The 27,873-nt window shown below is 50.9% G+C and overlaps 1 protein-coding gene across 1 annotated transcript in view; it reads right to left on the bottom strand.

The window, feature by feature from the left end:
* Positions 1-8,428: 8,428 nt before the first annotated feature.
* rheb (Ras homolog, mTORC1 binding) overlaps positions 8,429-27,873 on the bottom strand; it is a 30,209-nt gene continuing 10,764 nt past the window's right edge. Inside the window, exons 2-8 of the mRNA XM_018741762.2 lie at positions 26,157-26,228; positions 18,396-18,463; positions 18,012-18,094; positions 13,616-13,672; positions 13,463-13,510; positions 9,692-9,773; positions 8,429-8,642 (exon numbers count right to left, since the gene is read on the bottom strand). Coding sequence (XP_018597278.1) covers positions 8,550-8,642; positions 9,692-9,773; positions 13,463-13,510; positions 13,616-13,672; positions 18,012-18,094; positions 18,396-18,463; positions 26,157-26,228 — 503 coding nt within the window. The 3' untranslated portion in view covers positions 8,429-8,549. The remainder of the gene's footprint in view (positions 8,643-9,691; positions 9,774-13,462; positions 13,511-13,615; positions 13,673-18,011; positions 18,095-18,395; positions 18,464-26,156; positions 26,229-27,873) is intronic.

Genomic DNA, 27,873 nt, shown 5'->3' with positions numbered 1-27,873 from the left:
GGAATATTTGGAGCCCCCAATATATATGGGCTAGAGAGAGAGCGGTGCTCTCGCGAGGCCCCCCAACAAAGGGCACAAAGGGCAGTTTAGGGCTTCTGCTTCATAGACACTTTCCCTTACATTCGCCGCCGCTGCTGATCCTGGCTTCAGCTTTCGGCCCAGAGGACGCGACAAAGGTTTTTGCTTGGACGGGGGTTTGCTCGGCCCGTTTTTGCCCATGTTGCGGTTCTGTTGGCCTGCGCTGCTGGGTAAGGCAGCGTGTGTGGGGTTTAAGCCCACTCAGCCCTACGGTGTGCACCACAACCCCCAGAAACCCCATACACAGCCACCGACCCGACACCTCTCTACCCCCAGGCACACACACCTCGACGATCCTCTCGCCACGACACCCGTCCCATAACCACCTAGAATCCACAAACTGCCACCAGCAGGGAACGGGAATTTATAGGTGGCTGATGTCAACCGTAACACTGCTACTACTACTACTATTATTATTATTATTATTATTACAGAAAAAGACAAAATGTTTCAATTTTCTTGTTTAATACTTGTTTAATGTTAATTATGTTTCACACTTTGCATAAAACAAATGTAAAAAGGTAAATTCCACCGATAAGTGGAATAACAACATTCTGCTGCCGTAACAACTTCAAATCAATAACATGCCGATATAAATGCGTAGCACACCTTCTGGAAAGCTGTAAATATGGTATTCCTACTACTAATAATACACACACACACACACACACACACACACACACACACACACACACACACACACACATTTTCAGAACCGCTCGTCCCATATGGGGTTGCGGGGAACCGGAGCCTAACCCGGCAACACAGGGCGTAAGGCCGGAGGGGGAGGGGACACACCCAGGAGGGGACGCCAGTCTGTCACAAGGCACCCCAAGCGGGACTCGAACCCCAGACCCACCGGAGAGCAAGACTGTGGTCCAACCCACTGCGCCACCGCACCCCCCCCCTACTACTAATAATAATAATAATAATAATAATAATAATAAATTTATTATTAATTATTATTATTATTATTATTATTATTACTACTACTACTTTCTAGAATGCCCAGGAGGGGTGGGCTACCACTGGCCCGTGGACCCCCAGAGGTTTTTTTTCTCCCTCAACCTTCAGTTGGGAGTTTTTCTTCCTTTCCCCGGTGGCCAGTAGGTATACTTATAGCTCTATAATAAGTTCTTCATTATGGTAGCCATTAGTTGACTGTCTTCTTTGTTTGTATCAGTTTTTCTTGCTGTATGCCTGTGTTAAAGCGCTCTGTGTCACTACATGAGAAGAGCGCTCTATAAAAAATAAAAATAATAATATTATATTAAATATTTTCTTATAATTATTATTATTATTTAAGCAACTGGAAGTTGAATGAAGTCTTTCTGAAATGAAGTTGAATGAAGTGATTCTAGAGTACAGTCAATTCGTCACATACTACAGTATAACCAGTGTACAGTGCACCAGTAACTGCACAAAGGCTTTTGAAATATGAAACAAGCAGTTCTTAAAATTATTAAGCATAATAAACAGGGACACGTCTATCGAGCACTTACCGCATCGGGGGGGAAGTGAGTCCGAGAAGAGAGTTTGGAAGGGTGCGACATGGTGGGGAAAACGACGACAAGCTTTTGAAGTTAAATGGGTACAAGATTATATGTACCTCATTAGAGTGCGGTAACTGGCGGGGAGACCATGCTCACATCTGCCGAGTTCAGGTATTTGGGTGTCGCCTTCATCCTGTCCTTAGATACCCGACTAAAAACAGCTGAGATCCTTCGACCCCATGTCTCACTGCCCCCGTTGCTTCGACTTCAATGACGTCCCACAAAGACGAGTGTCATGCTGCACTTTTCGGAACCCCTGCTAGGGCACGAGGTCAACCCAGGTCATTTCTAATTGTGCCGCTGAGCTCCCGACTCACAGCGCACCCTGCCGACACGCAGGTACTTCTTCACTCGCTGCCCGTTAAATACGGGATCATACATTGAGTTCTTTATATTGGGCCCTTGATGCTTTTCGCCCTCATGCTGCACATCCGACGCCGCGGTTCTGCTGGACACACGAGTTCTGCTCACGAGACTGCGGTCCAACTGTCCCACTGAGAGACTGATGCGCATGAGACCGATTCACCTGGATTCTAGCACTTTCTCAGTTCATTAAGCGCTGTTATAAACTGTTTCTTCAAAAGTATTTCAGACACACACACATTTTCCTTCAGACATACCCTATTAAATTCGTAATTGACTATTGACACCATGTCCACGAGTGTCTCGAATGGAAACTATGTAGTGACCTCAGATGAACACCATTCCACTCCCTTTGCAATTTCGCTTACATTTTACAGCATTTATTATTATATTGTCATATATTGTTTTTATTGTATATATTATATCTTGTAATAATTGTAATATATTGTTTTTATTGTACTGTATATGTCGTTTTAATATATTACATTGTTTTTTATGTAGCACCATGGTCCTGGAGGAATGTTGTTTCGTTTCACTGTATCCTGTTGCAGCCGTATATGGTCGAAATGAGAATAAAGCCACTTTGACCTATCTATCAATTAGCTAATTATTTATTAGTTAGCTACTGCTTTCCTTCAAAGCTACTTACAACTTTAGCTTTATGCAGTATATTAAACTAGTAAAGATACCAATGCAGCCGGATAATTTTTCTACATCGATTCAGGGTAAGTGCCTTGTTCAGGGAACTAAAGAGGGAATCGAACCCAGCTCCTTTGACCACAAGGCTCCCGCCACCGCACTGCCCGCTGCCCTTACCTGAACGTGGCCAGAAGGACGGCTCCGTGGTTCCTCCAAGACTCCAGGCACCAGAAGGTTGGCAGCACTGTAATGATGTACTTTGAGTGACGTTTAATTCCAGCTGCATCCAGCGGCCAAAGGTCAAAGCATCGGTGGAATCTTCTCTGCGTTTAAGTCATTCCCCTCTATAGCAGGGCTGGTCGGTGTACAGCGAGTATTTTGATGGCTAAACTGTATCCTTCAAAAGAGATCTTGCTGAGCCAAAGGAGAGGTACTGATCACACCTCTGCGAGAGCCTCCACCATGGTACTCTACGCCGGCATCAAACCAGAACCCTTAGCGCACGGGAGCTGAGGTCTCTGCCAAGGAGGCACACCGGCCACAATCCAGCCCTGGGTATCAGAATGTTCAGTTAAATCTGCAGACTTCCTACAAAGTCAGCAAGTTTGTGAAGGAGGCTGACAATGACGGGAGATTTACAAGAGCAGAGCTTAAATCTTTAATGGGTTAAACCCATTAGTTTCGTCAATTTCCTAGAGAAACTTGCAAATCTATTCTCCCCCCACATTCATACTGCGGTAAAACTCAGAACTACAATTGGTCCCTTACTTACTACGTTAACTGGGTCCAACAGATTAGTTACTCAAAGTTCGTAAGCTGCCCATAAGTTCAACGGTCTGGTTACGGTTTACAAGACCATCCATAGAGCTGCTCCCCGACGCCTCCAGGACCTGTTCATTTGCTACGCTCCTCCAACTTGACCTGCTTTGTGGTCCCACACACAAGAGGCCCAACATCAAAAGCCCAAAGTTTCTTGGTTCTGGCTCCAAAGTTAAGGAATGAGATCCCTCTCTCACTCAGGACTGCTGAATCCCTCTCAACATTCAAGAAGAGTCTCAAAACACTTTCAGACCCACTTATTTCCTCATATCCTGTCTATTGCATAAATTTATGTTATATCATTTGGCACAAAGATCGTGTTATCTATCAATTCTACATCCTACACATTACTACTGTATTCTTATTAATGTTACCTTTTTTAAAAGTGGGCAGGACAGTGACACAGTGAGTAGCGCTTCTGTCTCACAATGCCTGGGTGGTGCGAGAGGATGTGGGTTCGATTCCCCCTCAGTCTGTGTGGAGTTTGGATGTTCGCCCTGTGTCTGTGTGGATTTCCTCCGGGTGCTCTGGTTTCCTCCCACACTTCAAAGACATGCTGTTCCACTGATGTATGGATGAGTGACCCAGTGTAAGTAGTGTATCTAGCAGTGTAAGTCACCACGGTGAATAAGGTGTGTGGGCTGATAACATCACATAGAGTTCATTGGAAGTCGCTTTTGAAAAGTGTCTGATAAATGAATAAATGTGAAATTGTAAAGGAGGAAAAGGGTGGTATGTCCTACAAAATTGCAGCTCACAATTCTGAGGATGGACCAGTGGGTCGTATTTCTTGTGTAGTTTCTCAGATGAGCTGAGGCTACCGTGTGTGTAATACTTGTGAATGTACACCAGAGACGTGGATATAAACACACACTGAAAAACATTTTCCTTTAACTCTACCCACCTGTATTGCTCCTTATAACTGGAATAAGCACAATGCTCATACAGGTAAATGTGTGAACTACATTATTTTTTCAGGAGTGGTTTTCTTAGCACTGAACAGCCTCTGTTTGACTTTTGGAGGGATGGGCACTAGGCCCCGTGAATAATGTGAAACTCAGACGTTCATCGATTTAAAAACACACACACACACACACACACACACACTTTCTGAACCGCTTGTCCCATACAGGGTCGCGGGGAACCGGAGCCTAACTCGGCAACTCAGGGCGTAAGGCTGGCGGGGGAGGGGACACACCCAGGAAGAGACGCCAGTCCGTCGCAAGGCACCCCAAGCGGGACTCGAACCCCAGACCCACTGGAGAGCAGGACCCGGTCCAACCCACTGCGCCACCACGCCCCCCAGATTTAAAAACATTTCATCCAAAATTTCGGTATAATGGCTGTTGGTTTTTGATACCCAGTTTTCAAATCACAACACAAAGAAATTGTTTAAATTTATCCTAATCGTGTAATTAAAAAATTGAGATTTGTGGGTTCCGTGATTGCCGCAGAAGTGCAGTAATGTGCCGTAGTTGGCATGCGTGCATCCACGTGTGTTTGTTAGTGTGTTGGGCAATAAGGGAAGTGTACGACGTTCCACAGGAGTATCTGTCGGTCATATCGGGTGTGTTATCGAAACGAACGATCACAGAGACAGCAGGGCAATCAGCAGGAAAAGTTTAACTGATGCTTGTTTGGGTGTGTATGTGCATTTTAGCAGCACTGTGCAGTTTTAGAAAATTGTTCACAACAAATGAATTGCTTATCCTGCAAAGAACTGATGTATTAAAAAGTGGGAAATATCCCAGAGCAATAAATGTGTAAATAAGTATTATATTGTGCTGATAACACCGGTTGATAGCTACATAGGTGTTTCACAGTATCCAAATGATATTTGGAAAAATTTGTTTGGGGTTTCCCCAGCTTTACACCAAACGATTCCAGCACAGGCTCCGGATCGCCGCGACCCTCACTAGGAGAAGCAGCTATTGAAACTGGATGGATGAATATTTGGGGGTTTTTTTGATGGGGTGGGAACACGTTATTATTCTTCCCCATTTAAAATAATACGAAATAGGCTCTTGGTATCCAACATTTTTATATTAACACTGTTTTCAGTAACAGATTAATTTAATAAACAGTCGGGTGTCTATAGACTGTTTTTCACACTGGAACACATTCCTGATGCATTTTCCTGTCCGATGTGACAAACATTTGAATAAATTTTTTGTTGCCAGGTTACATTTTGAGAACTATTTTTACTCATCTGGGTCAATTGTCCCAGTCAGTGACTTCAACTACTTTATCCCTCGGTGCTCTGTTCGGGACGGCCGAACACGAGCACGGTATCCAAAAGGTACCGAACAGCCGATGAAAGCCAACATGTAGCAAGACGTTCCACACTGTTCTCTTCAATTGTCCAAACAGAAGAACAATGAAGATCTTTTTTTTTTTCCCCCTAGTTGGACTGCAGGCTCTGTCACAGTGTGGGTCACATTATTGCCCCTTGTCTGGGTAACCAAACCCTCAGGAGGGTCAACTGTACAGCTCTACATGTTATGCACCGACTCGAAACTGTGAGCGACGAAACAATAAAAAGATGCCTTATAAAAGGTAAGGTAAATGTTACACCTTTCGTAGCTTTGTGAGGGAAACAAATGTAACTGCACACAAAAAAAGGAGACTAACCATTCGGGTAAAGCTGGAGAGACTCGGCAACCATCGGCACGCGCCGTTCGCTTAACCGAACAGAGCAGCGGGGGAGTAAATCTAACGATGGGCGGTGGGGGGTGAAGGAGACTGACCTGCTTTCCACGTTACCGCCGTGTTCCCGAAAAGCCTGGCGGAGCCTCACACACAGGGCGGCTCTGCGTTCTCTGGAGGACTGCCCATGAAGGTACCAACTGGAGATCATTTCATGGACACTGTCCATCACATGATCACGAGTTGCTACCTGCTCTGGTCACACGTCTCCATCGTAAAGGACCTGTTGCCAGTAGCTCTCCGGATGAATCTGTCCTCATGAGGGTTATTCCACACACACGAGGGATGCTTTTCGAACGGGAACACGTGTAATCAACGCACATCCACTCCACGCGCTCTTTTCCTGGACACCGAGTTCCAAAGGTGCCGAGAGATGTCCGAACGGCGCATGATGCGGAATAACAGCTCTATTATAGGAAGATGCTCAGTTCTACGCTGGGGGTCAAATGCTGCTGCAAACACCCCAGAGGAAAAACACAATCAGACACATGAATCGTCAGTAGGAACTACTTGACCTCCCGTGTAAATTCATTTCATACCTTTTGTTGGGCTTTAGGGTGAAATGACGAAACTTTGTGGTCACAAATAAACTCATTTCATTCAGTCTTAACACATCGGGCACTTTGGTTGTGCGGAAAGGACCTGGAATTAAACGCAGTACGGTTTCAAGTCTATTTTGAGAACCACTGCCAACAGAAGAGATGCTTGAGCTCGACGGCAGTTTTTCCACATCGGCGGAGCTGCACGTAAGTAGCATTTTAAGACAGGTTTCATCCAACGCTCACTGTTCTATTTACCGTTATCTCACACTTTTCTCCAAAATCACAGGCTTCTTACCCAGGGATACAGCCCAGTAACTGTACCGGAGTAATTTAGGGTAAGGCCCTCGCTCAAGGGTACGATAGCTGGAGGTGGGATTCAAACCTATAACCTCAAGGTCCAAAAGAAGCAGCTCTAATCTCTACACCACCAGCTGCCCCACTTCTATTTACCGCTAATGAATAAACCATTGAATAACACTTATTACTAAACGAGCCACACGAGAACATGCATTTATATAATATTTTGATGCGCATTTCATAAAATAATTTTTGCCCAGAGATTCTGAGACAGAAGCAAGCGAAATGTGCAGTATATGCTTTTGTCACAAGGATTTACAACTGATCAGCCTGGTAGCTTTTAATAGGGAATCCTTGTTGAGTGAGATCAGTTGAATATCTTTAATAATAACTAGAGACAGCGAAACAGCGCACCGCAAACCTTTGCACAAGAATGGTTTGTGCTTTTCATCTCATGCTTTATCAGAAAGTGCTTTCAGTACAAACACGAGCGTAAGGTAATAATCAGTGTATACCGTACGTACCGTGAGCCGCAGGCTACTTCGTTTCGCAATGACGCTCCTGGTTTCCAAATCACAGCGATTCCCTCCCCCAGGGAATTGAAGTTATTTAGTACTTGGTAAACATTCCGACTAATATTTCAAATTTCAATGTCTTTGTGTGCCAAGTAATAGGCCAATGAGGTCTCCCTTTAAAAAGAAGAAGCTATTATTTCCTGATGTGAGAGTCATGTTGTGAGAACATGTAAAATTCATTCTGGTGCAACTGGTCACCAGAAGTGAACCGTGAGGCTCGACACAAACATCCTGCTTTAAACCGAGCCCGGATCTGGGGGGAGAACCCAAAAAAGCCCTCAAACTCTTACCGTGGAAGGCCTGAAACTTGACCCTCAAATTAGTCCTCGGTCCCCTGTCACGTTCCACTGGAAACGGCGATAACGTTTTACTCCGGTCCTCTCCAGCTGTACTACGGTAACGGCCGGGCTCCTCTCGGCCGAGCACCGGGCGCAGAAATGACACACACCACCGTCGCTACGCACTTAAATAATAGTGTAACAATATGCTCCTTTAATGATTACAATCAAAAAAGTTCTGAACAACATTTCACTACACAAGAAAATTAACGCTGGCAACTTTTTTGGCCATAATTATTCTTTAAGAAATACAATATACAAATTGATAGGGTGAAGGGAGCAGGGAAATGATACGGAAAAGAAAAAGGCTTAAAATGATAAGAACAGAACAAATGTGAAGCTCTATCTTTCACATTGGGGGCTGGGGGGGGGGGGGGGGGGGCTCTAGGGGGGGTGTAGTTCAGGGAGGGCTACCCAGAGCTGGGAGGAACAGATACTCCTCCATTTCCAAATATCTCTGTCCCACTTCGGAAGGGAGGGGAAGAAAAAAAAAAAAAAAAAAAAAAAAAAAAAAGAAGGAAAAAAAAAAAAAACAAAAGTAAAAAAATAAAAGAAAACCAAAGTTTATATGGAGGAAAACAGGCAGTTAGCCTTCAAGTACAGGGATATCCCAGTGTCCAGTGCGGCGACAGGGCGGTACTACATCAGCGAGCACGATGTCCTGCCTGGCGGCGCCCCCCCATCGATCTTCTCCGCCTCCAGGATTATCCTCTTGAAGACCTCCACCGCGGTCTGGAAAGGCACAGGAGACGGGGTCCGGAGACACGGGCACCATCAACAGAGAGCACGGGCGCGGACCTCGCAAACACGTCAAACACACAGCTCCGAACAAGAGGAACACGCAACAAACACGAACGGTGAGGTGCGAGCGAAACAGGCCTGGACAACGCAAGTAAACGAGTATTAAGAATAAAATTTTTAGAAAAAAAACAGGTGGAGAGACAGACAACATTTATCTGACACTTTTATCCAAAGCGACTTACGCTGTGAATTTACATGCAATTATTTACCCGTTTATACAGCTGGGTAACTTTACTGGACTAATTTAGGGCAAGTACCTTGCTCAAGGGTACTACAGCTGGAGGTGGGACGCAAACCTGTGACCTTTGGGTCCAACGGCCACAGCGCTGACCACTACGCTACCAGCTGCCACCTACGTAACCACCTAAATAACAGTGTACAGGCAAGTCGGACACAAACGAGCGCAAAGATTTTAAAAAAAAAAAAAAAAAACAACACAGGTGCAAAAAATAAAAATACAAACAATGAGGTGTGAAGGAAACAGCCGTAGAGACGCGTCGAGTAGAGACGAGAGAGGTGTTAAAAAGACGGGCGCAGACGACAGAGCAGCGCAAGAGGTCCGACGACGAGAGCGCTACACAGGGCGACGCACACGATGTCCGCGGGGAACCCGGACGGCAGACGATCGCCGAGAACGAACGCGCGGGCCACGGGGCCGCGGCGGTGCGGAACCCCTTACGCCGAGAGACACGTACGGCGGAAAGAAGCGTTTCGCTACGGTAAATGTGAGCGAGGTGTACCCAAAGGCTGTGCTCCCAGGTGCTCTCCAGGAAACTCGTGCGCTTTTTTAGGGGTAACGGGATCCGGGTTCACAGCTGTGCTTCTCGGAGCCGGAGAGCGATCGATAAACGATACGCGTACCTCCAAAACACGGTAAAAACACGTGCGCCGACGCGGTGCGCATCGCCCGTCGCGGTAGCGCTCGTCTCCGCGGACAAACCCGGACGAGGACAGAGACGGCGGACCTGACGCTCCGGTACCTGGTTCTCTTTAGCAGACGACTCCATGAAGGCGGCGTTCCAGGACTCGGCCAGCGCTTTCCCTTCTTCGCAGCTGATTACACTGGAAAAGAGGTGGAGGACCAGGGGTGGGGAGGTGAGCCTGGAGACGTTCTAGCGGAGATCCGGAGCTCCTCAGTAAGGTGCGAGACCTGGACCGACTGGGCAACCCGCGTTAGTCTTACCCTGGTACGCCTCTCACGTTCTTCGCCGTAAGCGTCACTCGCGCTTACAACGGTATGAAATGAAGGAAAATCGGCATGGCATTGGCAAAAAAGGCAAAGCAACGTAAGGCGTTGCATTTTTCAACGTCCAGCATGTTGACCGACTATGTTTCAAGGTCATCTTCGCATTTATTTCACAAACGCTTTTCTCCAAAGTCACGCGCAACTCAGACTTAAAAAGGTGTTTCACCGGCAGACGATGGAGATGGAAATCGGTCAATTTCGGGTTTCGACTGTGACCGATCGATTAGTCCAACGCTGCCGTTTATCACCAATAGCTGCATACAGATCCGATAGGGAGATTTTTTTTGACAGATAATGTAGTAAAAGTTTATGGAGCGGAGAGGAGATCAGGAGACAAGTGGGTTTGAAAGAGACGTGTTTTGAGACTCTTATTGAATGTCGAGAGGGATTCAGCAGCTCTGAGTGACAGAGGGAAATCGTTCCACCGCATCGGAGCCAAAACTGAAAACCTTCGGGCGTCTGATATCGGACCGCCTGTGCGTGGGACAACCAAGCTGGCAGAGGTTGAGGAGATGATCCTGATGTACTCTAGTGATGTCACATAAAAATACTGCCCCGAACACTGTAAATTGCACAGTTATGAAGGAAGAAACAGAAGAGCGTTAGAGTCCCGTCACAATGACTTTTCCCAACGCAACCAAACTACAGTTGGCTAGCGGTTACGTTAATTCGACCCAATTGCGCACTCACTAGTCGAGCTCGAGTACTCCGCACTAACTCAAGCTGAACGGGGCTTCGTTCCCCCCCCCGGCTGCGGACCCGGAGCGGCCGCTTATGTAAGTGGAGTCGTCCCCGGGTGCGACTCTCGTAAGCAGAACCCATCCCTCTCCCGTAGGAGTCCGACTCCACTTCCCAGCAGTCATCCCACCGAGGCTGAACCTTGTACCGGTGGAGCTGCACCTTCCCTCCGACATGCGACATCTGGACCAACGGGTGACCCCCTGGATAGAGCCGCCGCCTTCCAGTTGCGGAACCCAGGTTCGGTTCCCCACTCCGGCTCCGATACCCTTGATCGAGGTACTGTACTTACACTGAAATGATACAGTAAATATTACCCCTACTGGGTTCATGGGTGGACAATTATAAGCAGCTCAGTATACAGACTGAACATTGGAAAAAGGCATCTACTAAATACCGGCTCGTACTCTAGATGAATTCTAGATGAAGTTGGTTCATTTGCTCGACGCAGCTGGACATCTCACTCGTTTCTTATGCTTCACAGTGAAGAGCCTGGGAGGAAACAGACTGACGCCTCTACTTCTCCCAGCATGTTAATGCGACAAATGGGTCCTACAGATACGTTCTGCACAACATCTGCAGGATCCACCTTTAATCTCATAACATACAGCTTCTGGTCCAGGCCGTGGTCACACTTGCCCGGACTAAAGCAACACTCTCCTACCTGTACCGCCAAACCTCTCGAGACGATACGAAACACTGCTGCACGAGTTGCGTTTGACCTGCCAGAGGAACGGTTCCCAGGTACCCGTCCTCCTCCTTCCATTGGCTTCCTGTTGCTGGCTATATCAAGTTCAACACTCCGATCGTGGCCTACCAGACCATCAACGGATCTGCTCCCCAGCACCCGCAAGACCCGATCTCTCACCGCTCCTCAACCAGCTACACCTCTCCACCTCTGCCAACCTGGTGGTCCCACACACAAGAGGTCCAATATCAAAAGCGCAAAGGTTCTTGGCTCTGGCTCCAACGTGGCAGAAGGACCTCCCCTCTCACTCAGAACTGCTGAATCTTTCTCAACATTCAGGAAGGGTCTGGAAACTCATCTCTTCTGGACTCGCTTAAAAATTGTACTTTGTACTCTCACCAGTTCTACGTGCAGCTACTTGTGCCATTACGTACCACGCGTCTGCATCTGTCCCTCCCCGTGTGCTGGTGAAAAGTATCTGCTGAATGAACAAATGTAGGCATAAAGAAATCTAAACATAAGACCACCAGTCCAGGAATGCGTGTATATGACTAAGAACTAAAAGGAACTGAAGTGTCTGTGTAAATTAATTTCTTTCTGTAGAGCAACAACAAAACTGTTGAATATAAAAGACAAACAGCTCGACCTCTAAGTACAGAACCACAACCGTTCAACTGTTTTCTAATATCCACCAACGCAGTTTTCATTCCCGGCAGCAATAAAGAGGACGTCGACTCCGATGCCGCGGCGCCTCCGACGCTCAACGGCAGGTCCCCGACGAGACGCGGAGCGCGCCGCCTCCGGCCCGGAGGACGAGCGCAGGGCGCGAGCCGTCCGCAGGGGGCGGAAACGCCGCGGAGAGGCCGAGCGCCACGGAGCCAAAGCGTGCAAGCGGGCATGCGGCACCGAGATTTACTGCGCCTCAGTGCGATCGATAACGCGCAGGCCAGACCCCCCCCTCGGTGCGGTGCCGCGATCAATTACAATTCCCAGCTCGTCCACACGGCGCGCTCCGGCTCCTGAGCGGCGGGAACCCGCATCGACCCGCACGCTGGGACGAACGCCTAAAAAGCAGCAGTCGTCGCACCGCCGAGTTACGCCAACGGCGGATCCGAAGCAGCACCGCGGAGAGCGGCCCGCGAACTCGGCGCCGCTTCGTACGAGCGAAGAAAAGCTCGTCGGAGACGACGCGTCTCGGCGGCCAAGTCCGCCGCGCTTCCCGGCGAGCCGTCACGCCGAATTTACCGCATGAGGGCGTAGCGGGAATCGTAAAAACCCCCGCTGTCGAGAAGTCTCGTTAGCGGGGCGGCTCGGAGACGGGCGCGCCGAACTCGGACCTCCCGGGAGACGCCGCACGAAGCCGTTCGCTCGTCTCCGGTCCGCGGTGGCCGCGCTGAGACGGCGCCGCTTAATTTCCGCGCTGCGCCGGGGAGTGAGTTTGCGGTCCAGTTTCACCGAAATGACGTCACGTTTCTAAATGGGTCCTAGGCCTCCTGGCACCCGGGTCCCTTCAGGGGGCGGAGCCTCCCACTCTATATGGCTGTGAGTGACACATTGGAGACTAGGGGACACACGGGGACAAACCGGCTCCCTTGGTCCTTTGTGAAAAACAACGTTATATAAATGTGTTTTTCTTTCAGGGGATATAAAGTCTAAAAAAAAAAAAAAAAAAGACTTTTCCATTCCTTTTTCCATAAAACTCTTTGCGACGACGGCTTTTGAGACGCTGACTGCGGTTCACATGAGGGATTAATCATGACGTTACCGGCTCCTCGGCGTCGCTACGAAGGACAAAAGTGAACGTGGCAGCGGGAAGAATGCGTCTGCAAGGACAAAAGAGCGGCCTTCGCTCCGTAGACCCGTGGCCCTAATGCGATCATCTCCTCGCAGAACGGCCTTCCTTTCTTCCTACGCATCCACTTTAGAACCTGGCCAATGAGCAGAACTGGCTTCTCTCACTCACACACACACACACACACGCGCGCTCTCTCTCGAACCACATTCCCTTCCAGCGAGGCCCGTCACCGGTCACCCAGTCGTCGGGTCTCTGTATTCACACGGGCTTCACGTGCTACGTACCGTTCCATGTGTAAATCTTTCTTATTTCCGACCAGCATTATGGGTACCCTGCGGAAAGAAAACACACAGTTCCTCACGTCACGGGTGTCGCTGCGACGGGGGCAGGGGGACAAACGTGCGTGAACTCGTCGCAGCGTCAAATCGTGTACTTACTGGACTTTCCCCACCATGTCCAACAACTTGTCGTGGATAACTTTTACTACCTCGAAGCTGCAAGACAAAGGAAGAGCAGATGAGTGAAGGCACTTGGGCGCAGCGCTCCGGACGCCGAGCCGTCGCCCTGCGATGAGCGCGGACGAGCGACTCCAGCCGCCCGCGGGGACGCGTGCCGCGTCGCGAACGACCGCCCTACCTGCCGAGCTACCTGAGAAAAGGACGTCGAACGTGGCGCCTGAAACCCTCGCTCTTGTTCGGGAAGCGCCGCGCCGTTCGGCCCGCCTCGTCTTCGTGCGGAGAGCGCGCCCGGGAGGCGCTCGAATCGCGCTCGAATCGCGCTCCTTCGCGCAGCGTCTCCTCTTGCTCTGAAGTTTAGGCGTCCCTGCCGGCAGCCGCCTACCATCCTACCTCCGATGACAGCAAACGGGACAGCGGCCGTGAGGGAGCGCCTCCGTCCTTCCCCTGTCCAACCGACACGTGTGGAACATGTACACAGCGAGCCCTTGGAAATGATCGCCGTGCTCGGCATTACGGGTACAAAGACGCCGCCCGCGCGCGGGAAGGGAAAAGGGCGGCGCCGAGTAACCCCGACGGATGGACGGCCGCTCCGGGAGCGAACTCGACCCCGGACTCTTGACCTCTCCGCCCCGGTTCAACGCCCCCGATATTACGCTCGATACCCGACAGAGCGACCAGCTGTTCTCCTTCACCTCGAAGTCCCGACGGCAACAACCGCAACAGCGTCACGGCGCAGATCCCAAGTCTGCTTTCGTTCGGTATCGACGCCCTTAAAAGCGTCGGGCGTGAACGGGGTGACTCCTGCCGCTTCCCAGCGATACTGACGTTCCAGAATGTTCCGGCGGTCCGCGGTTTCACCCCGGCTGCCCCTAGCACCTCAGGGAAACGGAAGACCGGTGACGACGACACTTTACGGAGCGTGGGCACGTGTGACCTTTTCACCTTTTACGGGAGACGGTGACACAGCAGCCGGGAAAAGGGCCGCAGTTCGGCACCGGATCGGCTACCCCCGGCACGTCCCCCAGACAGACGGAGGAGCGGCGGGGCGGGGCGGTGCACCCCCCACCCCCCACTCCCCCAAACCACAACTCCGCTGTGTGACGAACACACTGCTGCACACGCCACGACACGGGACTACTCTGTGATCCTGTGATCGCCCCGAGCCACGCTCGTAAACCCCTGCAACCATTATTTATCCCGTAAACTAAGTCAAGAATTCCAGCGAACTCAAAAGACCACGAGCGTCTCATTAAAAAGACACAATTATTCGGCGACTCGCTATGAAAGAAACAACCCATTTATACACGAATGATAAACGAGGATCTCGGGCACGACTCTTCGCTGCTTCCAAAGGACAGTGGAGAAGCACTTGTACTTTCATACAAAATTAGAGGAAGAAAAGGGAAAAAAAAACCAGCAAATATTGGAAAAAATGGCATTTAAATAGCAGAAAAGGAGAACAGTATGAAGACACAGCACAAAAGCGAGTGCGCGCGCGCACACACACACACACACACACACACACACACAGCGCGCACGACTTCCGATCCATTTAAAATCCTTTATAAATACCCTTAATCTGTTAAGGTACCATGACATCTTGTGGGAGCTACAAATGGTATTAAGGCCATCTGATGTTTACATAAATGTAATTATCAAATGAGGATTTACAGAAAATGTATGAATCGCAAAAAGGTTACAGTAAGTTAAAGAGAAACAAAAAAAAAAAAAAAAAGGCTTCTTCAAGAGCCCCCCCCCCCCCCCCCCCTTGGCTGACTTCCATTCACCAGCTTGCTCCTCGAACCTTCTTCCCCCCCTCACCCTCCTCCTTCTCCATTTACATCTTGCTGTACAGCAGATTGTTCACAGCAAACACTTTTACCGTACTTGCAAAAAGCGAGCGGCTACCGCCGAACAACGAGCACGACCGAAACACTAACGTGACCATAAATCACTGCATATTACACCGGGGAGTGTTTCCCTGCCCGCTGGAGTGCGGTAATTCTGACGACAAATGAGTGCAGATAACAGCCTGCTTCCTCCAGAAACGTGGAAGTGATGCCTACGTGTCCAAAAACCTCAATTCTGTTTCACTGTAGTGTAAAAAAGAGCGTACTGTACGGAACACAAAGTAAAGCTACGGAATAGTTATCCACTTAAATTTACATACATTTACATTTATTTGATTAGCTGATGTGTTTCTCCAAAAAGACTTCCGATGAATTCTACGTAGTGTTATGAGCCCACACACCTTATTCACCGCGGTGACTTACACTGCTAGATACACTACTTACACTAGGTCACTCATCCATACATCAGTGGAACACACACACAATGGGTGAACCTGAACAGCATGTCTTTGGAGTGTGGGAGGAAACCAGAGCACCCGGAGGAAACCCACGCAGACACGGGGAGAACATGCAAACTCCACACAGACCAAGGGGGGATTGAACCCACATCCTTTCGCACCACCCAGGTGCTGTGAGACAGCATCGCTACTCGCTGTGCCACCGTGCCGCCCGACACGTCTTCCCCGAGCCTGGTTACTCCATGAACCCGACGTGCTCTGCAAAGTCTCAATTCGTTCTCATTTTTATGAATAAAACGTAGAAAGTGCGTGGTGATCCACTGAGATGAGACCATGAGGACCAAGTCCCCACCGCACTGACACACTGTGACACAGGTGGCGCTGCAGTGCACTCTGGGCTCTTTTCTTCTTCTCCTCCGTGGATATTTGTGGAGCTCAAGCGCGGAGCTGTCCGAACGGCGAGTCCGAGCGCAGCTCCGGCGTGCGACTCGGAGCCGGACGAGGGAACGATGGCGAAGGGCGGCAGGAGAACCCGAACGCTCCGCTCGCTCTCGGGTTCTGCTCGGCGGATGGGTTAGGATTGCACCTAACGGGCACCGGAGCGTTCGGTAACACGTCCGCATTTCCCACCTCGATCGAGGAAACGCCTTCGCTCCACTAACTGCCTCGTGCCACTTGTCAGATGCGGTAAAACTGCTTTAAACGGACTTGACCTGTAGGAGGAAGTGCCCCGGACCCCGTGACGCTCGGCGAAGAGCGACCCGTTCGGGGCTTCGGGCCGAACGCGTGAGACGCTAAGAGGTCTGAGACGGCCCACGGTTTCACTCGGCGTCGGAGGAGCTCGAAGGTGAGCGACGGAGAATCGGCGCCAGGCTTTGGGTCTTCCGAGCTTCCGGAGCTTAAGGAGCGCGGTCAAAAAGGACGTGTCCACCTCCCGTCCGCTGTCTTCAAGCCTTCGGACACCTACCTCAAGCTGGTCGTTAAGCAGAAAACATTTCATGTTGTGGTGCTTAAGACAGAGCTGCCAACATGTGTCAAGCATCTGTAGTCTCGAGCCGATGGACGACTGACCCAAACTTCAGTCCCGATTTTTAGGCAATTGTGTGTCATCCATCCACTAACAAACTTTTTGGCTCATGAAACCAGGGTTGATGCCCAGGTTGCCCAACACCTGTATGGAATGAACATGAAAAGAGAGTGAAAGCAAAGGTTTCTATAGGTGTCCAACATCTCACGGAAATGCTACAGAAGACCTGGGAAGACGTGTCGGCTCCTTTCCTCATCAAACTTCAACGCCTCGTGGACAACGACAGACAAACTTGACCGATACGGGTTGATCAACGGTTCGGTGTTCACGTTTGTCCTCTAAGAGTAACCTACGTGGGCCAGACTTAGAGCTCAATATGGGCAGAAGACGCCCAGAGCCGGTGAGTCTGAGAAGACGCATCATGTTTCCGCGGCCCGTCTTGACCCACGTCCTTCCCCTGAGAAAAGCCCGGACACACTTTCCCGGGGGGGTGGATTTTTTTCCCAGAGCACCGCTGACCGCCTCGGTGCCCCCTCCCCCCAAACCCCGGTGGGAACGTTTTAAATCTTAAGACTACGAGAACTTCATCTTAGCTGCAAAACCACGAGAGGGCACGCAAGGAATGAGAACCTCAACACCCCGTCCCCCGTTATAAAGACCGCATTTCAGTCTCGTACCCGTGTCCCTATTATGGGTCGGCGCCGGAATTAGCGTCCCGTCAGGTCACGGCAAACCGCGAGGACTCCTGGGCAAAACGGCACGTTGGATTCAACCCTAACCCATCCATCGAGCAGAACCCGAGAGCGAGCGGAGCGTTCGGGTTCTCCTGCCGCCCTTCGCCATCGTTCCCTCGTCCGGCTCCGAGTCGCACGCCGGAGCCGCGCTCGGACTCGCCGTCCAATCAACTCCGCGCTTGAGCTCCGCAAACGTCCACGGAGAAGAAGAAAACGAGAGCGCTGACAACTGGACGCGTTAGCGGTCGTCGAGGACGCTCCCAGCACCGCGTCAACGGGCGAGTCGGCGAAAGAAGGGCCGCTTACCTTTTATTGGACGTGACGGAATACACCAGAATGTACCCGTTGATGTCTATGGAGTACGTCTGAGGGAAAATTGAGTACTCATCCTGGAAAAAAAAACACGTTTAATAAAACAAAAAAGGCAATACACTGCACTTACTGTAAAACATTCGGTACGAGGTCATTGCATTGATCTCACACGCGCAGAGAAATCAAACGTACCAGAGGTACCATAAGTCAGCGCGTGTTTTAAGACACGCGACTATGTGACACCAGCCCTGGGGAGACGTCCTTTGCCAGGAAGAGAAGAGGGCGCATCGGTGCGCTCCGCTCCCACACGGACCGGAGCGGAGCGCACCCATCTGCCCTCGGGCTCCCCGAGCGGCGCCCGGCGCTCGGTCCTCTCACCTGTCCGGCCGTGTCTACCAACTGCAGATGGTATTCTTGTCCGTTTACCGTGATCATTTTTGTAAACGCTGAAAGAGAGAAGACAACAGGGGTGATGCAGCAAAGCACGGCTCAGCGCGAAGCGGAACTGGGCGGCGCTCTCTTTTCTCCAGTGTGACGGACGATTGTTCTTATTAACATTATTTAACTGACGCATTTGGGAACCTTGCAGTGGTAGAGGTACTATAGTACCTCCCACACACACACACACACACACGCACATATAGAGAATACTTGTTGTCAAGTCCAGGCTGCAGTGGAGCAGGGATAAGGCTCCTTCATTAACACTCCCGTTGCCATGGAAATCTAATTAAATGATGCAATGTAGAGCAAACAGAGGTTAAAGTTACTACATCTGTACCGTGGTACCGAAATTCGACCTGGCCCTGTGGAGGACTGGAACACCCTAGTTATAGACCAGCACACCATTCAAGTACGTGCGTATGTGTATACGGCACACCGTTTATTACACTGGATGCTGTGGAATATCGACGTCTCTTCACCGGACGACCCCACATACTAACCTTTATTGTAAAGTAAAAGAACTCGTGCAGGAACTTCCCATGCAGCGCGGTACCATTTTACCGCGGTCCTCGCCAGCACTCAGTAACTACTGCAAAGGAAGAAGGAAGCGCTTGGGGCGGCGACCGGACCCTCCGCAGGATCAGCGGATGCCGCTTCGCACCCGAGCCCCTGATAGACATTGCTGGGTTTCCGGGGAACCTCATTAAATGTCCTTCTGGCCTTTTAATGGGGCTTCACAGTGACACTGAGTGCGGGGTAAATAACAGGGTAAATACCCACACCCTGATTACTAGGGTACCCACCCAGTACAGTACTGATACTGTTACATTACTAGTATCCAACCGGGACTTTGAGGTTGACAACTCACTGCTGAGTTTTTCAGAGAAACGACCATCTTTGTGCCCCCCCCCACCCCCCCACAGTCTCTGTGGACCCCCTGCAGAGGCTCCGCACACGAAAGTTCAACCCCGAGCGCAAACTCCTCCGGCCTATTTACATCACCACTCATCTGTACTGGAAAGAGAGCAGAACGAAGCCGTTACCTGTCTAACGCGGTAAAGCGCGGTCCGACACGCGTCAACGCGCACGGGAACGCATCCCGCGGTGGGGTTTGAGACGGGGGAAACGTGCGCTGAAGATCAGCAACTGACACGCGGGTTTCACGGCCCGTCCTCCGCTACCTCGTCGGATTAACGAGACCCGAGTTCAGGGCAAAAATGGAGACGTGCGGCGCGACCACCGCACCCCGCCCGTTCTCCCAGCAGCCCCGGCTCCATCCGGAGCGGTCGGACCTCCTCGCGCGCTGCGGCAGGGAGGCTCCCGGAAGCCGCTCGCCCCGAACGACCTCGGATTCGCAGGCTAGGGGAGGGGCTGCGATGCGACGCGTTACGTTCCGCCGAGGGGCTGCTGGCCGGTCGCCGAGAGCCGCGGCGGTGGGGCGGGGTTGGGGGGGCAAGGGAAGGACCGCGGTGCTGTCGTATCGGGTTAGTAATGCTGACGCTTCAGTGTGCTCCAGCGAGCCGCTCCTGCTATTTATAGCCCGGAGAAAGTGCACAGCACAGCTAAGGGAGGGGGAGGGGGAGGGGGGCTGATGGCACACCCCGGCATGGGTGGGGGGGTTGTATGGCACCACACGTCCCCGAGTCCCTCAACAGGGGGGGGGGGGGAGAGGACTTAGGGAGCAGAGAGCAGAAATGCTCTCAATGCCGGAGACGGACGAACCGTGACTGCAACCCGCATCCTTTAGCGTGTCATGGGGGGTGGGGAGGTGGTTCGCTCCCTGCCCGGTCAGCCCCCCCAGCCCCACGCCGCTCCCCGCGCGCTCAACTTTCCGCCCGGCCTCTAACCGGCTCGCTGCGTGTTCCGACCAGGGTGTGGAACACGACCGCGATCGCCGCCTTCCGCCACAGGAGCGCGACGCAGCAGGAGAGACCATCGGAACCGCCGCTTCACTCCTTCGGGTGCTTGTGAATAACGGGCTCGTTTCGAAAGGGCGCCGAGGTCCCGAAAGGGCGGCGGAACAACGCCGACCGCGCTACGCAGCAGTGTAAATTCAGTGTAAAGCAGCGTAATCCGGGAGCCCGCCGCTAAGTAGGAGCTGAGCAGGTTTCGCTCAACAAGCAGAACGGACCCTGAGCATCAATGTATGAGTTCAGGCCTTCAACACCGACGTAACACACACACATTTTCAGAACCGCTTGTCCCATACGGGGTCACGGGGAGCCGGAGCCTAACCCGGCAACTCAGGGCGTAAGGCCGGAGGGGGAGGGGACACACCCAGGACGGGACGCCAGTCCGTCGCAAGGCACCCCAAGCGGGACTCGAACCCCAGACCTACCGGACAGCAGGACCGTGGTCCAACCCACTGCGCCACTGCGCCACCGCACCCCATACCGACGTAACACGTAGGGCATAAATACACGTCGTTACTAATATTCATATTATTGAGGCTATACCGCCTGTACTATAGTATTTTACCTCATTCAGTACTGTTCAGCCACCGTACATTACTGAGGCTATACTGCCCGTACTATAGTATTTTACCTCATTCAGTACTGTTTAGCCACCGTACATTACTGAGGCTACATTGCCCGTACTATAGTACTGTACCTCATTCAGTACAGTTCAGGCACCGTACATTACTGAGGCTATACTGCCCGTACTATAGTATTTTACCTCATTCAGTACTGTTTAGCCACCGTACATTACTGAGGCTACATTGCCCGTACTATAGTACTGTACCTCATTCAGTACAGTTCAGGCACCGTACATTACTGAGGCTATACTGCCCGTACTATAGTATTTTACCTCATTTAGTACTGTTCAGCCACCATACATTACTCAGGCTATACCCCCCGTACTACAGTATTTTACCTCATTCAGTACTGTTCAGCCACCGTACATTACTCAGGCTATACTGCCCCCGTACTATAGTATTTTACCTCATTCAGTACTGTTTAGCCACTGTACATCACTGAGGCTATACTGCCCGTACTATAGTATTTTACCTCATTCAGTACTGTTTAGCCACTGTACATCACTGAGGCTATACTGCCCGTACTATAGTATTTTACCTCATTCAGTACTGTTCAGCCACCGTACATTACTCAGGCTATACCCCCCGTACTATAGTATTTTACCTCATTCAGTACTGTTCAGCCACCGTACATTACTCAGGCTAGACCCCCCGTACTATAGTATTTTACCTCATTCAGTACCGTTCAGCCACCGTACATTACTCAGGCTATACCGCCCGTACTATAGTATTTTACCTCATTCAGTACTGTTTAGCCACTGTACATTACTGAGGCTATACCGCCTGTACTATAGTATTTTACCTCATTCAGTACTGTTCAGCCACCATACATCACTGAGGCTATACCCCCCATACTATAGTATTTTACCTCATTCAGTACTGTTCAGCCACCATACATCACTGAGGCTATACTGCCCGTACTGTAGTATTTTACCTCATTCAGTACTGTTCAGCCACCGTACATTACTCAGGCTATACCCCCCGTACTATAGTATTTTACCTCATTCAGTACTGTTCAGCCACCGTACATTACTCAGGCTATACCCCCCGTACTATAGTATTTTACCTCATTCAGTACTGTTCAGCCACCGTACATTATTCAGGCTATACCCCCCGTACTATAGTATTTTACCTCATTCAGTACCGTTCAGCCACCGTACATTACTCAGGCTATACCGCCCGTACTATAGTATTTTACCTCATTCAGTACTGTTTAGCCACTGTACATTACTGAGGCTATACCGCCTGTACTATAGTATTTTACCTCATTCAGTACTGCTCAGCCACCGTACATTACTCAGGCTGTACCCCCTGTACTATAGTACTGTACCTCATTCAACACATCAAATACCACCGTATGTCTCCCAGCTGTATTAACTAAACTGAACTCGCTGCCGACAAAATATGTACTGAAATATCACATTAAAATACTGCAGCACTTGGAGGTTTTTTCCTGTAATATCATGTTTTTAAAAGTTCTGACTGCTGGAAGATGTTAATTACTATTTTCGCACTAATAAAAGATTAAGTTCCATATTCTTTCATTGCGCACCCTTCTCTCGCACGAACCTTTCTTACCGTGATTAATACCTTCATTTACGAGCCAAAGGAGAGACGTGACGAACACACACACATGTGATCGAAACATCTAATTACATGTGTCCTCCAATAATTACTCTGTTAAAAAATTACATAGAGAGAGCGGCTTGAAAGCACGCGAACCCCGCGTCCCTACTTTTGCCACACAATAATAATAAAATATTGTCATTTGAAATGATTATTAATAGAAGTTTGTGACATAATAGGTGAGTAATGACCAACATGGTCCATATGATGCTTCAGAGGAAATCGTGTGTGTGGTAGAAACACACAAGCAGTGCAGGTGTAAAAATAAGTGAACCCAAGCGTCACTGGTTAAACCAAGTAGGTAATCAGATGTATAAATCGCCACCGTTTATTTATTTGTTTAATACATTTAAGATCTAACGTTGTTTATTTTCATATTTCATACAAGAATAATGACCATCCCTATAGGATTCACACGCATTGTGTCACTGTCATGTAAAACAGTTGCGTCCTTGGTCCTCGACAGGACGTTCAGAGCGATGCGATCGCGCACCGGCGCCTGTACCGCGGTACCGGTGGCTCATGAATGGAGACGGGAGGGAGGCGGCGGAGACGCGCCCGGCCGCCTTCCCACGCATCCCAGGGAGTCGGGTTTCCCTGCCAACCGAGCCGTGCGGAGCGCTGCGCGGGAGGATTACGGCGGGGTGGTCACGACTCGCTCCGTCATCCCCCCACCCCCCCACCGGCGCGCCAGCCTTCGCCGTTCCATTCCGCTTCCTGTTCGGCGTTATAACTGCAGCCAAGGGCACGCGGTGGGAGGCTCTGAAAAGCCTCTCTCGTTCTCTCCACTCAGAATCCGAGCGACACGGCGTCACGCCCGGGACTCGGGAGCAATTGTGAGGAACGGGCAGAAAAGCCTCAGACGCGACAAGTGTCGCACTTTGGTTTCTAAGTACAAAGTAAATCTGCAGCCGCACGGATTTCGTCAAAACCGCTTGAATAAAAGCGTTTCGTTCCGTGCGCAAGGAGAGGTGCGAGCGCTTCGAATCGACCTTTAACCGCTTCCGTAAGAAACAAACCAAAGTCCGAGGTGCACTGACGGTGTTGAGGGGGCGCTTTCCAAAAATACAGCACAGACGCACAACAGGGAGCACAAGTGTGTTCGTAACTCAGTTTGTTCATAACTCCGAACTCTTTTTACCACACTGCACTCAGTAAAAGCTGAACAACATACACATATATATTATGACAACAGGCCGAACACAGTGTCAAAAACGGTTTGTCCAGCACACGGTTGCGGTGACCTGCTGCACCTGGGAACCGAACCGCTAGTGACAGATGTTGTGTCGCTACGTCATAGTTTAGTGCTTTTATTCCTTTCTATTAACCTCAGCCTCCATTCTAATTAAAACTTTTAACTCCTGCGGTCTGCACTACGATGCTGACCGAGTGCCGGACAATCACCTGGACGGAGGGCGACCAAGTGGCTACGGTCACTCCGATGTATTTATTAACTATATATTAACTAACTATTATTAATTATTTATTAACGATCTATTAACAAATAGCATTCACTGTTTGAAAAACGCTCGTTGTCAATCTGCGCGTATAAAAGATCTTGGGCACTGGTGGACCAGAGGTTTCTCTTCTCCAGTTCCACATCAATACGGAGCTTTTGTTTTCCTCTCCTCCACTGCCGGCTGGACCACTTTGCCAGAAAAAGGACATTTTAATCTTATAATTACTGACGCTGACAATCACACTTATTTACTTGTATTATACCTTCGGGTGTTCCCGTTATTTCACCATGTCTTGTTTTTGCAAATACGTGTTGAATGTGATGATGTGTCATTTGCTTTCCCGCCACCCTGCGGGACAAAGCAGCGCACGAGAACACGTTCCGCCGTATCGGCTTTCCATCGCTTTCATTTCACCTTTAAATTGTAACACTAATTTTAGCCCTTCAAACTCCGGCCCCCGGCTAAAGCGGAGCAAATCCAGCCCTACACGTCTAACGTTTACAGTGATTTACTGCAATATGCAAAAACTCAAATGCTACTGCTAACTATTTTTGGTTGTTTCGAGGTCAACATCTCTCGCTCTGCCTGTCGGTCGTTAGAATCGCGAAAAAGCAAATGATCGATTCAGGTCTGTTCTCGTCTGACAGCGATTAAACCACTAACCATTAGCTACTCACCCCAGCTACCAGCAATGATTTGCATTAACCAATTGTGTGTCATACTGGCTCAGTGGGTGGGGCTAAAGCTATGACATCATCAGAGCCCGGGACAGAGGGAGGGACGGACGGCGGCGGGGGAGGGACGAGGCTCCGCGGGTGACGGCAGGTCTCCGGGTGGCCCCACGGGGGTCCCGAGAGCCCCGTCCAGCGGAACTCGACCGCAGGCGGAGGGTCCCGACCGGCTGGACCGAGCATCAGCGTTCTGGACGAGCGCTCCTCTCCAAACGGGCCGGCCAAGCGCGTGCAGCAGCGAGTGAAGCAGCGAGTGACTGCGTCTGTCATGGCACAAGTCGGTGCAGCCTTGAATGCGCACGCGATTCAGCACTCTTACCCATTTGGGGGTGGGGGGTGGGGGGTGGGGGTGTGGGGTAAAACACGCATCTCCTCTTGTCTCTGGTAAAACATCCAGGATGTCTGACTGTATCTCTGACTTACAGTCTTTAACTGTAACTCATTGAATCTGATCAAGTGCTCAGCACGCGCACACACACACACACACACACACTTAAATGGATAAGAGTGCTGAATTGCACTACAAGCCTCCAGAAGGGTATTCAGTCACGAGATGCACTAATATAATGAAACTAAATAGATGAGCTCATTATACCATGTCCTGCGAGGGGGGGGGTCGTGTATTTAAGGCACAGCTCACTTTGGATGTTGGGAGTTTACTGCGGTAAGGGGAACCTTCCCTGTGAGCTGCCGGGTGGTAAAGTGCTGGAGATGGGAGCTGTGCGCAGACTGCCGGTCTGGAGTAAGGATGTCTCGCTGGACAGCTGTCCCACAGGCCTGGCAAGCGGAGTCCACAGCAGACTGTCCGCTGCGTCCCACAATTCATTCGCTGCACCCCACACCCGTTCGTCCACTGCGTCACTGCGTCCCACACCGGTCCATCCCTGCGTCACTGCAACCCACACACCTTTATCGCTGCGTCCCACCAATGCATTCCCTGCATCACTGCGTCCTACACCAGTCTGTCCAGCGCTGCTCTGAGCACATCTGTGTCAAAGACAAAGCTCTGCCTGGCAGGACCGCACGAGTATCGTCCCGCACGGACCCGCAGTTACGGCTGACGCCGCGAGGGAGAGCGCGTGCGACGCCGGGAGAGCGCCGGGACACGTCGGTCGCTGCGTCCAACATAAAGACCTGCCGCGTCCTTCCAGACACACTGAGGACCGCTGAACGAGCGACAGTCCAGGTCCTCTCCAGGTCCTGCGGCTCCACTCAAGCCACTCCTCAGACACGTGCGGTGGGTTCGAGCTTCCCGAAGACACGGTCTCACGGAGCAGGTCCGCACCAAGCACGCGGCGTCGAAGGGCACGGCCCACGGGTCCGACGAGGACGTTCGGACACTTACTGTTTTCTATGGTTGGATCGTACGAGTCCACAAACTGGCCTTCCACAAACTGAATTGTCAACGATGACTTTCCTGCAAAGAGAGAGGAGACAAAGAGAGATTAGTACGGTGCGGTCAGGAGACGTTCGCGTCCATCATAGAGGAAAGCGTCCCAGCAGAGCTCTCACCACCCGTGGTGGCCCCAAAGAGGATGCTGGGTTCAGACACGGAGGCTTTCGGACCCTGACCTCACCTTCAGAATCCCCCCCCATGTCCACACGTTGATTCTTGCAAACAACGAGCGAAAATGTCTGGATGTGAAAGAAAACACTGATAATTCTGAACTTTGTCCAGGAAGGACACGCCAACTGGTCTCCGTCCCGAGATCAGGAGCGGACAGGCGCCTCCAGGAGAGGTCGCTCTAGAGCTTCTAGTTTCCACACGCTCGTCCTTCATTTTCCACCATGATTTTTCCGGACCGAAAAGGTCACCCCGACCCTGCTCTCTACCCTAATAAAACCCTGAGAACGTCTCGGAGGTGAAGTTCTCAGCAGGATCAGCCAAAGAAACCAGGACCGACACCATGGCTCGGAAGGCGGCGTTTTCTGAAACCCAACGATGCCGAAGTTCCCTTAAACCCCGGGAATACCGATAATTCTACTAAGGATTCCGGCTCAGGGCAGCGGGAAGCACAGCGGTTAGAGCTTCTACCTTCAGGACCAAAGCTCGTGGGTTCGGATTCCCCCTACTGCTGTTAATACCCTCGAGCGAGCGAGGTACCTGAGCTAAATTACTCCAGTAAAAGTCACCCAGCTGCACAAATGGGTAAATCGTCGAAAGCGGCGCCGGGTCGGCCAGGCGAACGAACGCGAACGTCGGAAAACGAGGGCGAGGAAACTCGTGGGCTTTCGGAGCGTACGGTCCGGAGCTGCGGCCGTCGAGCTAAACAGCCGGCTCCGTACTCGAGAGCACATTTCGGCCGCGCTACCAGGTGCCGATAACACCGGTGCTTTCCGGACGGTGGTAAAGGACCCCATCGCACCACGTTCAGGGGTCTAAAGGAACCTTCTGCAGACGACGCGTCTCGAGCTCCGATCCGAACATCCCGCAATCCTGGCGTTTTCATCAGAAGGTTCATTTTCTCCTCCTGTGGTAGGAGGGTGTACGACGGCTCCGGCGTAACGCGAGAAATGCGATGTCGGCCCGTGCGCCCACGAGACCCGGCAGTCCGTCGCCATGGCGACCGGGAGCCAGCTGCAGTTTCCTGTGAGCGTGTAGAGCGATCTCGTTTTTTCAGTCGAGAGCCCAGAGGGGAGGCCGCAGGGACGCGTTTCCACGAAGCCCGGTGCAGAAGGGCGTTTTTACACACCAGTACCGAGGGCGAAACGGAGACAACCCAACATTAACGCACTCGTTTCAATGATAAGTGTCTTTTTCTTTTATTTCGCCGCGAAGCTGCTTGGCGGACAGTAAACGGACTCTGCGGTGCAGCGGACCCTTGAAGCATCGACATCGACGTGCGTGCAGGATGTGCACGGAGCACCACGGAGGCAGGGTTCGACACAAAAGCATCTATAAATGGTGAAGACGCGCTGTGCGCGGTCCAGATAACAGCGAGACGACCGCAGAAGGCCATCGAAGCCTCGAAGACACCGACTTCCATTTCAGCGCTAATGCGGCACGTCGACCTCTGCCCTTAGCGTTCGTCACGTCGCGGGAAACGAGGGCTCCGCCCAAA

Source organism: Scleropages formosus, chromosome 7, assembly GCF_900964775.1.
Source record: "Scleropages formosus chromosome 7, fSclFor1.1, whole genome shotgun sequence".
NCBI classification, from domain to species: domain Eukaryota; kingdom Metazoa; phylum Chordata; class Actinopteri; order Osteoglossiformes; family Osteoglossidae; genus Scleropages; species Scleropages formosus.
The sequence above is the reverse complement of the archived record's forward strand: the minus strand, read 5'-3'. Positions and strand labels throughout refer to the sequence as shown.